Raw genomic sequence first — 12743 nt, 5'->3', positions numbered from 1 at the left:
CATCAAAAATAAATGAGCCTAAAAATTGTTAAGGACTTATCAGAACTCCGCATCCTGCTGTTGATTGAAGTCATCTGGACTCTTAATTTTTCACTACATAAACCACCAATGTGAATATTAAAGGCCATTTAACCCATTGATGTTCATTCAAAAGGCCTTCTAAAACCTAATGTATCTTCTGAAATACTTCAATACTTTTGAGGTTTTTAAAAACCAGAAATACAACTATTTGAGAAGTTGTTAAAGACACAATTACTTTTTGTTCTTTTTTTCAAAGGTTGACATGTTTTCTTGAGGTCTTATTGAAATATCCATGTTTTACTGCAGACATACAGCCCAACAGCTGCCCTTTCTACCATGTCTTCACAGCTCTGTTCATAGCAGCTTGTTTTAGGGGAGTAGTCAGGCACCCAGTGCAACTCCTCCTTCCTCTTTATAGGGATGTGATGCTTTTGAAAAGTTTGCAACAGCTTTGTTCTACCCCCTGTATCGTGATGTGAAGTTTGGTGAAGATAATGATGGAAAATTACAATTTATTTTAATTCTACTTTGATGTGAATTTGTGATGTCACAGCACCCAGATCTGGAAAATTAAACACGGATCTGGTTCTGTGATGTCATAGTACACTGAAAATCTGAATAGGAAATGAGGAACATTCAGTTTACAAATGTTGTACGGTTCACAACAGTGAAGGGTTACATCATAGCAGAGTCTTAAGTTCATAGTCACATCAGACATCCAACTACTGTATATACTATCAAGCACAGAAATACTTCCCTTTAATGGTCTCCGGTGCACAGTTTCAGGCAACAGAAAACCATTTCCCACTGCATTCGATCTGTTCATGTTAAAATATTCCAGGTACAAACCTGTTTTATCACAAGTGTAGACACAGACTGACAAACCTGTCAGCCATCAGTTCAGAAACACGTCCTCTGCACACCAGAACACAACACATCAGTCGTTGGTGGCAGTTTTTACTGAGATCCCTCCTTGTGATGGATCTGGATGACTTGCCAGGTACATCACGAGGACAGGTTGGCAGATTTCAGTTGATTTAGCCCTGAATTTCTCACGCGCTTGTTCCGGTCGCAGTCTGAGAGCCTCAGGAACAGGATGCTGGCTTTCACTCTGGAAGATTAATGACAGATGATTGGATGTCAGGATGCTGGTAGTTTGAACCATTGTTCAAACAACCATTTGTGCCATTTTTCTTTTTCTTTTTTTTTAATTTCTCCCCCTCCTTATCTCCTCCCAACTTACTTCCTCCACTCTGGCACCAAAAACTCCATCAGTTGCATATTTTAAAGTGAAGGTGATGAATCAGCCTCTTGTGCTGATTATTGTACAAGTGTATAGCAGCAACACACACACACACACACACACACACACACACACACACACACACACACACACACACACACACACACACACACACACACACACACACACACACACACACACACACACACAGCTGATAGTTCAATGAGGAAGTGGAGAATTGAAATTTGACACATTTCTTGAAGAGATCAGTGTGTCCAGTAAAACTCGTCTGCGTGTGTTTGAGATGGATATGGAAATGAAACACGCACACTCAGAAAAAGACCTGACTCGACAGTTTCCTCTTCACTCACAGCTCTGAATTCAAATGAGGTGTGTCTCCCGATCGTGTGTGTGTGAGTGAGACAGAGAGAGAGGGAGAGGAGGGAGAGGAGGGAGATATTGAAGTGGGATTCACATATCCACACTCTTCTTTACTGGTGTTTCCAGAAAAGATGATGGGAAACATTACAGCAGGAAATGATGCCATTTCCTTTTCACCTCTTGTGCTCAGGAGAAGAAGCAAAGGGTGTGTGTGTGTGTGTGTGTGTGTGTGTGTGTGTGTGTGTGTGTGTGTGTGTGTGTGTGTGTGTGTGTGCGCACACTTCTTTTCCAGGGCAACAATCACAGCCTGGGTGTCAATCAGAATAACTGTTGCAACTGTTGCCTTGGCACCGACAACTGCAGGATTTCATGTTGTGTGTGTGTGTGTGTGTGTGTGTGTGTGTGTGTGTGTGTGTGTGTGTGTGTGTTATTGAGCTTTTATGCTGAGGTGTGGGTGTGTGTTACAGACTAGTCCTCTCTAATAGATACACTCTTTATCTCATCCCTCTCAGGCTTTCTCCATTATTCTCTCTGTCTTTCAGCCTGCCTCTCTTTCTCTCTGTTTGTTGTTCTGTTTTCCCTCCCCCTTCATCTCATCTATTTCCTTCTCTCTTCCTCTCTCCCCGTCTCCCTCTCCCTCATCTGTGGCTCATTTAAGTTTCTTTTTTTCTTCTTAGTTATCTACCTTTTCATCCCCCTTTCCTTCTCTGTCTTCTCGCCTTGTCTCCTTCTTGTCTTTCTTATATCCTCATCCTGATCCTCTACTTCCTGTCCTGAAATGCTTGTCTTTGAATTTCCTTTATAATTTCCTCTTTTCTTATACGTCACCAGTCCACTCCTTCCTTCCCCCGTTGATTCTTGCTGTTTCACCTCTTTTTCCTCCACTTAACCTCTCCATCATGTCCCATTATATTTCCTCTCTTTTCTCCTCATGATTGCTCCGTTTCCCCCTCTCCTCTTCTTCTTGATTCCTGTTGCTAAAATCATGCTAATATCCCTGTTTCTCTTATTTTTTGCATTTCTCCTTGTTTCTTTTTTCATAATTCACCCGCGCCTCTTCTTCTTCTTCGCCTCCCCTCTTCCTTTTCATCTCTCCCTCCACCAACCCTCGGAGCAAAATGGAATGCTGTAATAAAGTTTAGAGAGGGATTATTTTCCGGGAGTTTGAGCTTCTCTCTGTGTGGCAGACGGACGTAACAACATCCCGATATGAAAACATTCTGCTCAGCTTAAAGGAATCGGAGGAAAACGGAAGGTTTCCTCGTGTTTATTGTGGATTATCTTTCTGTGGAAGCTGTTTGTCTTTGAAGAACTCCAAGTAGTAAAAACGTCTTCCTGTAAAAATACGTTTGCCTGCAGGCGGCCCGTCTGTCGGCTCTGACTTCAGAGGATTATCCTCCAACCCCCTGAACTCTGACTCCTTCTTAAACTTCTCATTTGATACGTTCTAAAGGTTCAAAGACTCAAACGAAATCCAGCTTTAAGACAGCATCATTTATTCGCGATGGATTGACTCCAAGTCCTGATCTAAGTGGCAAAGCCGTGGCTTTGAAGCTAGAGCCAAAGAGACGATGATTTCAGGCCAAATGGTAATATGGTGAATGCTATTAAAGGTCATTTCATGGGTAATTGGAGGAAAATGGATTTCTGCTTAACCAACTGAATTCAGAGACATCGTTTGGTGTCGAGGCCAAATTTGAATGAATTAGGGCTATGATACGTAATATGAAACTAAGATTTATCCGCTGGTAGAGGACTTCTGACTCTTTATTGGTCCTTGCCACCAAAACGTCTGGCTGAACTGAGACTCATCACATTTAGAGTCCCTGCACATAGAAAGTTCCACATCTGCTTTCTGCTCCTCATTCTTTCCCTGTTGAGGTCCCCGCAGTGGCTCGTTCCCACATAAAACACAAAAAATAAAACACTAGAGATCACTGGCTTGTGACCCCTTTTCTTTACAGGTTTCAGTGTCATGCCCAAGTACACTTTGACATGATGTACAGTTTACACCTGCCCATAAGGGGGTGCACTCTACTCTGGAGCAGAACCACATGCAATGTACACCCAATATATTATACTCACTGAGGGAAGCTGGAAAAGTATTTGATCAAAGTGGTGGCAGCATCCATCTTTCAGTTTTTGTGGTCCTGCTCAGTGTTGGCGGTGATGGTCATGCATTGAATGGAGGTCTCTTTACTGTAGCTCTCATTTCCCTACGTTCTCATTTGGGCTGTTCGATTAATCGATTTTAAATCGTAATCGCGATTATGTAATTAGAACGATGTTAAAATGTTTTTTTTTTTATTTATTTTTTATTTTTTTACCTTGTCTACACACATATTAATGATTGATACCATATTAATGATTGATGGAAATACCTCTCAATACCTGCGACAAGTGCCCCATGGGAGAAGCTCTTTAGTGTAGGAGGGGGCGTTGTAACATGCCACCGGGCATCCCTCAAGCCAGATGCGGTAGACCGGCTCGTGTTCCTTGCAAAAAACTTGCAAATGTGAATAGCAAATGTAATGACTGACATTACACACCTCTACCTCCTTCATGGGTTGCATTATTATTTAGCATGCAAAGACCCAGTTTAGTTTAATTACAAAATGTCTTGTATTATTTAATTGGAAATATAACTTACTGTATGTCTGCAAGTGCTGATTTGCTGATTTTTTTTTTCAGAGATAAAACTTTATATTTTATTATATTTTTTAAAACTTTTTTTCAACTTATTTTACAGAGTTTTGTACTTTATTCATTCATTTTTGGTTTAATAAGAGCAAAGTTTGCACTTAAAGCCCAATGGGGCAAATGTTCAATAAAAAAACAGCATATTTGAAATCATTTCTTTGCCTTTTGTCAATTCACAAAATAATCGTAATCGTAATCGAAAATCGGATTTTGAGAGAAAAAAATCGAGATTTTATTTTTGGGCAAAATCGAACAGCCCTAGTTCTCATTAAATGTCGCTGAAACTATTGCTTGGAACCATCACATTTCACTGCAGCATTGAGACATTTATGTAGAACTGACAGTACCAGTACATCCTTACTAATTGGTGGAGTTTTTGTATCCAACATAATCCCACCTCTGTGCTTTAATGTGTTCAAGCTACTTTGAAAAACCGTTTCATGTTAAACCAACATTTGGTTCGCTTTGCACATCTTTGTACATGTTTCCCTTTTAATTATAGGGAAGGGGGGTTGGTGCGCTCTGGTTTCAGGGAGCCTGTGAAATATGCTTTAAAGAATAGACCTGTGAGTCATACCATTCATTTAGCCCGCCGCTCTGAGTCTCGCCGTGTGCAAAATGGCCAGTCGATGACATTAAAACCTTTCTGTAAGTGCACCTCCCACAGAGGGCTTTGTCAGCAGGCTGCAAAGGAGGAGTGCAACCCAAAGTGGGATTAATGTAAAATCAAATTTTCAAAGAAGCATGTGCGGTGGCTAAATGAGACTTAGTTGGAGAGATGGCAGCTTGACAAAGAGAGGTACATTGATTTTTGGAGGATTTTTGGTTTTGACAAAGGTATTTCTTGATAACTATTACATCTCATTTTGCATGATGGCAACATATGGGCCTAATATAAGTTGTGCGCTGCCAACGAGAACCTCTGACGAAATACTTAATTGGTGCGGTTCTTTACATTGCTGTACAAATACAGTCAAGCGCCAGAGCAAAGCACCATTGGATGAAGTCCAGTCCCTTTATAACAGTATGTGATGGAAACACACCAGTGACAAGATGTTATGGATGGACAGCTGGATAATTACATATAGGTGCTGTTGATGTGCTTTGACATCATGGTTGAGTGGAAGTGTCAGGCCCGGCCCAGCTGGACAATTCTGTAAAAATATAATAACAAAAATAGCAAGGACATTTTCATCTTTTATCCTAGAATATGGAGGAGATGCAGCCTTTTCATTGTCCACCAGTCACACAACGCTGTCAAGAGAAGACAACGTTCGACAGACCAACAACAAAATTCTCTCAAAGCTGAAAGAAAACGACTCCTGGATCCGAGGAACATGCTCAGATCTTGCAAGATGCGCTGCTACGTCTATTTGATAAGACACTTTCAAAGATTTTCCTTTGAAGGATACTCGTAATGTTGAAGTATACAACTTTTTTGCGTGACATTTGTGCATCTTCATGTCTGGGTTGCATTGGCCGAGGCTTCAGCCTTCAATGTCACTTCAATGTCTGGTTTTGTCTCCACGTTGTTCAGGAAGACAAGCACAGTTGGTGACGTGGATACACACCAGAGTTGATAGAGCTGTAGAAAACAGACGGCCTCAAACGTCTCATTTTGCTGTCAGGTTTATGCATCTCTAGGTACCAGCATGTATGAGCAAAGGTTTGGTGTTTCACTATTTCCTTTGTGGGTCCTCAGTATGTGAGCAGGAACACTTTATGAAGCGCTCTTGGAACACAACGCCTTTGGGAACAGACACTGTTCTGAAGCTGGGAATTGTTTTAATATTTGGGTTAATTAAAACTGTACTTCCGTTACCAACACCAAATTAAACCAAGTAAATGGGACTAAATGGTCTGATTTCATCTTGAAAATGAAACTTATGTGAAATATCGCTGAGATGAATGGATGTAGAGACGGACGCTGGTCCACACTGGTGGCAGCATTTCGTTCAATCAAGATACAGGCAGCTGTGGCTGAAAAGAGAGGCAACATTTACTTTTTCTTTTTTCTCATGCTCCGTCTACCTCAGAAAAGCCATTTTCCCCTGTGGAGATGATGATGGCTGCTTGGATCTAACCAGGTATCAGACATATTGACACAGACCTGAGAAATGAAAGGAAAGAGTAGTCAAAGACAGAGGGAAAAAAGGGAAGTTGAAAGGCTGAATGCTGGAGAAGAAAGAGCTGGGAGGAAAGAGGAAGAGGGGAAAATAAGTTTGGAATATAAGGGAAAAGAAGAGATAAAATATGAAAAAGAAGGAATAAAGGAAGTGCAGAAAAGGAGAGGAGGAAACACAAAGGGAACTGGCTTGGCTTGTTGGATTGAAAACAATTCAGACCTGCCTGGATCCTGTAGGCGATACCTGCGATATAGGGCTGGGCAATATGGACCAAAAGTCATATCTCGATATTTTCTAGCTAAATGGCGATACTCAATATATATCTCGATATTTTTTCTGTGCCTTAATTGGGGTTTCCCCCAAAGCATTATAGCATAGCATCTCTGTTAGCTTCATGTTTTTCTGAGGCAAACCCTTAAAAAAACAGTCAGTTTTAATACAATGCCTCGTGCCAAATGTCACACAGGTTCCTTTATTAACAGAGGTCTGCACAATATCAAAATGTATAAAACAAATGAAATAAAAATAAACTGCCTGCATATATAGAATAAAAATGCTTCTTGAATAAAATAAAACAAATATCCCTTTCCTGCATAACAATGAAATTAAAATACACTGTGCAATTAATACAATGTAGACAGTAATAGGCAGACTTTTCCACTGAGGTTGACAGTTGTGCAAATAACAAAACATTTGTGCAAATCTCAAATAAAACATTCAAGTAAATTTTTCACAAAATAAGCTATATCAAAATCATAAAAAAAAAAAATGTAAAAATGTATTTATTTATTTATTTTTTTTTAAATCGATATAAACGATATTGTCTCGTACCATATCGTGTTTGAAAATATATCGATATATATTAAAATCTCGATATATCGCCCAGCCCTACTGCGATGTCTTCTACTTTAAGCAAGAGTTTAACTTTTATAGAAGAAATGACATGGTGTTTTTTACGGGAAAAAAGTTATAAACAGTCGAACTGTAGGATCTCTATGAGATTTAGTGTACTCAGAGATTTTATCTTCAGTTTCCCTCCTCCCGCAGAGACCTGTGGCTCATGGCGACAGAGGTTTTTAAACTTTAGTTGAAAACGTGTGTGGAATGGACACCGTAAGATTTAATTTCACTAGTAAAGGTAGAGCACAATCCTTGGCGGCTTATTTATTTAGCTTTAAAAACTGAGCTGTAACAGCATTTATAAAGCCACGCTTGCAAACTTTGTTCCAAAGTAAATATTGTTTCAGTTCCAGTGGATGGCGGCGTCCACTCCACGGTTGTGGCAAACGCTATTGTTGGATAACTTTCAGCTCCAAGACCGCGTCTCCAATCATCATCTTAGATAGCATACAAACATGGAATTGCCATCAATGTTAATGTAGATTTTTCTAACATCTTCCATGTTTGAATTTGATTTTCTTTTTTTGCTTTTGGTCTGAAGTTAATTCCCTCTGATGGTTTTCATTTTCTTTGTAAGGGTGCTTTCACACCTGTCCCGTTTGGAGCAGTTGTTCCGGAACAGGGAGCGTTTCCCCCTAAAGATCGGATTGTTTGGTATATCTGAACACAGCAATCTCGCTCAGAAACCGCTCGGAAAACAAGTGAGCTTGTTTTGTGCTCAAAACAAGCTCACTTGATTCGATTCCATTCGAGACCTGAAACGGTTAATTTTTTCAATTTGTAGTGAGAACATAATCCACACAGCAACCGATACAACTCCATTCATTGTGTATGTGCTGCCGCGGTGCAAGGAGAAGAGTCGGCGCAGCCTCCACCACCTTCTCTCCTATTGGACGTGCCGAGATGTCGTCCTAGCGCGGCACGGTGAAATAGAAAAATGTTCAATTTGGGCAGGATTTGTGCAGCGCAAACCCTGCGGCAGGCGGCCTCTCACCTGCCGCTGAGCTCCGCTCTGCGCCGAGCGCACATAAATGAATGGGTAAAGCCTGATTTATGGTTCTGCATTAAATCGACGCAGAGCCTACGCCGTACCATACGCCGTAGGCTCTGCGTTGGTGTAAGGCGGACCCATAAATCAGCCTAAAGCCGGCGGCTGCGGTCTGCGCTTTGCACCCTCTCCGTGAAAGGGGCGTTTTGTTTATCCTGGGGTGCGGAAGAGGGAACTCCTTCCGCGTTCATTTGACCAATCAGAGAGCAGCTGGTTCGCGCATGGCATTTGTTATCAGCTTTGAACCAGTACAGACGTTTGCCTTGTGGACACAAACCCCACGAACGAGAAACGAAACAACTGTATCGATTTAGCCCCTGAATCGGAACAAAACAAAGGGGCCACAGGTCTGACATCAAACACTAAATGACAATCATTCTCTTTGAGACTCACATCATCAAGTTTGTAATCTTTTTAGAGATTTTAATCATTTACTTTCTCACCTTGTCTTTGCCCAGGTACTTGGCGGTGACGCAGTTCAGTCCCATCCACGCTCGGAAGGCTTTCCCCTGCTTCGACGAGCCCATCTACAAGGCCACGTTCTCCCTGACCCTTCACCACGACCCGCAGTACACCTCTCTGTCCAACATGCCCGTGGAGAGCAGCTCGCTGTCGGAGGAAGACAGCTGGGTGGCCACGCGCTTCGCCCGGACGCCCCGCATGTCCACGTACTACCTGGCCTGGGCCGTCTGCAACTTCACCTACAGAGAGACGCAGACCAGCGGCGGAGTGGTGGTCAGTCCCACAGCTTTTCTCTTTTCTTTTAGACGTCTGGTAAAGGAAAAATGTAGCTCACACGCATGCAGGAGATTCACAACTGAAAGAAAAACAATAAGAAATGCAGAACACAAACAAAAGAAGTTTAAAGGTAAACACAATAAATTAATGCAAGATAGAACTCATGAAGATGCAGCGTCTCACTTTTTCTTTTTTTTTTACTTTCATGACCCCCTTGATAACCTCTTTTCTTTGAGCTTAGAAACGTTGCCTCTGTGGTTCTTGTATTTGTTTAATTTAAAACGCCTGAGCCTGAATTTGACTTCCTGGTCTCATTATATGATGTAGATTTCATCTTCTCATCTCTGTCACTCTTCTGGGACTCCTGTCTGTCAGAGCATGAGAGGGGAAAACTCCTTAATTAAAAAATAAACAAACAAAAAAAAAACACATGTGGGTGCAGCACGAATGCACAAACCTGATGTTTTTTTCACCTTCATTTCTAGCTATATTTCACACCAATCAGCCTTTATTTCTGACTAAAGCTTTTAACTTGACCTTATTAAGGCTGTTTACCAAGAAATGAGCAAAGCTGTAAACTCATTGACACCCAGCAGAATTCGTTTTGGCACAGAACATTTAAGAGTCCAGAGTTTGACCCCGTGTCTGTAACGCAACATGCTCCAGTGAGCAAATATTTTGCAAATGCACTTCTCAGTCTTTTCTTATTACTAGTGGCAGGCGTATCAGCATCAAACCATTACTTCAATTTCCTTTCTCAGCAATGTATTGGCCTTTTTATAATTCATACGTGCAGAATAGGAAATGCTGTATGAGTGGTTAGATCAGTGGGTGCTTCGTAACCCTTAAATAAGATTGAACAGGCCTGTAAGAGCAGAGCATTTACTGCGGTATACATAATGCATAATGTCTAAACTAGGGTTGCAAACTGCTCTTTATTTACAAAGTTGGAAAGTTCTTGGGAATAAATGGAAATGCATGGTAATTACCGGAAAAGACGAACTGTGCCAAACTGTAGGATCGCTTTTAAAGTGGGAATTTGATATAGTTGTAAAAAAACACATCATCTTTTAAGATTTTTGAATTTCCAACCTGTTTTTCCCTCCAGACTAGTCATGATTGGGGCTTAATAAAGTACTTTTGATTTTGATTAAATATACACATTTAGTTAAAATGTAATGCCACATGTCAGATTAATTCCCCCACCCTTTTGCTACAGTATATACATTTCTGGTTCTGTGATTGCTTGTTTGCCCAGCCACTGGCATCCAGGGGCAGTTTCTTCTGCAGCCGTTGCTATTACCTCCTGGAAGTAAAAGTTGAATCTAGAGGCACCAGACCCATTCTTTGTATCAAAGAGGAAAAGGATCAGGAATGCTGGCCAGGCTAAAACCGTCATCATTGCGACGTTTGACAGTATTCAGCAAACTCCACCCCGTTCACCCTGTTCATCGTTTGTGGGGCTCCTGCATGCCACCAAAACTGGTACCGCTCATTTTCTACTCAGCTTCACATGCATGAGTCTAATAAGTACATATCATAGTAGTTTTTGCTGCCATTTTTCTGTTGTTTTTGAGTCCACTGATTCCATATATTAACAAATACACATGGTGGGATTGGTTGAATGGTGAAAGAGTCGGGCTTTTGACCTTTATGGAAGCCTAATTACATCCTACTTAAAGATGCTTAACACAACGCCTTATTTTGAGGCACTTTTTCATCTTGATAAAATGACACATTACACCTTTTGTCAGAGGAAAACAAAGCTTAATATCTCCTGGTACTGCTGTAATTAAATTTTTATACAAAGACTTATGACTTAAAGTACCACACATGAGCAGCACTTGTTATCCGTAGATAATCTTTATTTGAAAACCTCTAAGGTCTTAGTTTAGAGATAAAAGTTTAATATCTGCAGATGAAATAATAAAGTCAGTAGAATTTGTGTTGTATTTCAGGGTGACACGGTAATTAAGATGTGAACTGAAGATACCAGCTTGCTGTCTTCAGATAAGAGATAATTAATTTGCTTCGTTACAGGTCGTCACGGTTTCTCTGTCTCTGTGGGTTGTGGTTGTGCATTTGGAAGTGCTCGGAGTACAAATCTGAGCCTATCAAAGGCTCCTTCATATGGATGCATGAGGCCCTTTCTTTTAAAACCTGAGTTAAAGTAAGAAAACTGCACCTCAGCTACGATGATCCATCGTCAGCCGAGGTTTTAAACACCAGACAAATCCTAGTCATTTTTATTGTGCCTTAATAGGTTCCAGTACCTGGAAGCATCATAAAATGTTATTTATCATTTTCTCTTGAGCAACAATATGTTGTTATATTAAAAGTATATATTTTCCAGCTTAGCCTGCTTTACAGTAGCCTTCAAATGGAGTACACTGAGAGGTCCCACGAGGGGAATAGTTTGTCCTCCGTGGATCATTTCCCACTGAATGACAGCTTTAGCTGAACTGAAAGCTGGATGTTGCTGCTTCAGGGCTGTACGACGGGTTTCATTCAGCTGAGTGTGCCTCGTCTCATGGTGGGGAGCGGTGATTAGCTCGCAGATGTCTGGTCACATTCGAAGCTTGAGCCGTTTGCAGGAAACACTTGGAATCACCCGAAGCTAAATTAGCTTCGCCGCATTGTTATGTTCTTGTCAAAAACAAAACAAATACTTCTGTGGCATAACGCTTGTCCTCTCATTTACCTCGTTAGCGGAGCTACACATGTGAACCAATACGACGTAGAACACACAAGTGTGCAGCCAAGTAGCCTGAAGGGGTCGGCCCATCATTGCCCTCATTTAGCCTGAAGATGCTCAGTCGTGGTCTGAGCTTGGTCCATCTGGAGGAATCCATGCATCGTGGATCTTTTTTTTTTTCATACCAGCTTTGTCTTGCTCAGGATTAAAGGTACTGGCATCTGTCTGGTGAGAAATGGGGTCTACCTTGAACAAATGACTTGATGTTACTGAAAGAATATGATGCAAATTCTGACACTACAGCTGAAAACCTCTGCAAAGTAGTTTGGGATGTTTTTGATTCACACATGAAGGTGTATTGGATGATGAATGCAAGATACATTGTGTGGCTGTGAATTTGAAAAGTCTTGCTCTTATGTGTTTACATTTTGACAAAGGATATAATATGAAATTGGCTAAATAACTGTAACTGGGTCATCTTTGCAGTTTAGATATTTCTCAGGCAAATTTTGTAGAAACTTTGTCTTTATCTGCAATTTTTTGATTAAGTATGTGTTAGTATGAAATGTTCAGGGAGGCATCTCAAGTAGTGTTCATGCTTGCTCTCACCGCTGACCAGGATTCATTCCAACTACTCCATAGACATAGATAGGAGGAGCAAGAGGTAGCTGTCTTTCAGAAGCCGTCCTTCGCCCACCAAGCTTGCTTCTTTTTTTTAAAATTCCACCTCCTCTCCAGCTTCCACCTGTAGGCTCCGATTTTCTGGAAGTGGTTTATGTTACAGTATGTTCATCACCCCCTAATGTCTCTATATACACCTAATAAGTGGGGTTGATTAGATCAGGGCCTAGAAACCAAAACTCAAGTATGTTTTATCATTAATGAAGTATT

At 41.0% G+C, this 12743-nt stretch overlaps 1 protein-coding gene across 1 annotated transcript in view; it reads left to right on the top strand.

Annotated features, from left to right (window-relative positions):
• The window catches only part of LOC133424363 (thyrotropin-releasing hormone-degrading ectoenzyme-like), a 242851-nt gene that overhangs the window by 22171 nt on the left and 207937 nt on the right, over positions 1-12743 (top strand). The window contains exon 3 of the mRNA XM_061714909.1: positions 8878-9154. Within this exon, the coding sequence (XP_061570893.1) occupies positions 8878-9154 (277 nt within the window). The remainder of the gene's footprint in view (positions 1-8877; positions 9155-12743) is intronic.

This window comes from Cololabis saira, chromosome 23 (genome assembly GCF_033807715.1).
Source record: "Cololabis saira isolate AMF1-May2022 chromosome 23, fColSai1.1, whole genome shotgun sequence".
In the NCBI taxonomy this organism is placed as follows: Eukaryota; Metazoa; Chordata; class Actinopteri; order Beloniformes; family Belonidae; genus Cololabis; species Cololabis saira.
Note: the sequence above shows the minus strand (reverse complement) of the source record. Positions and strands in the feature narration are given on the sequence as shown.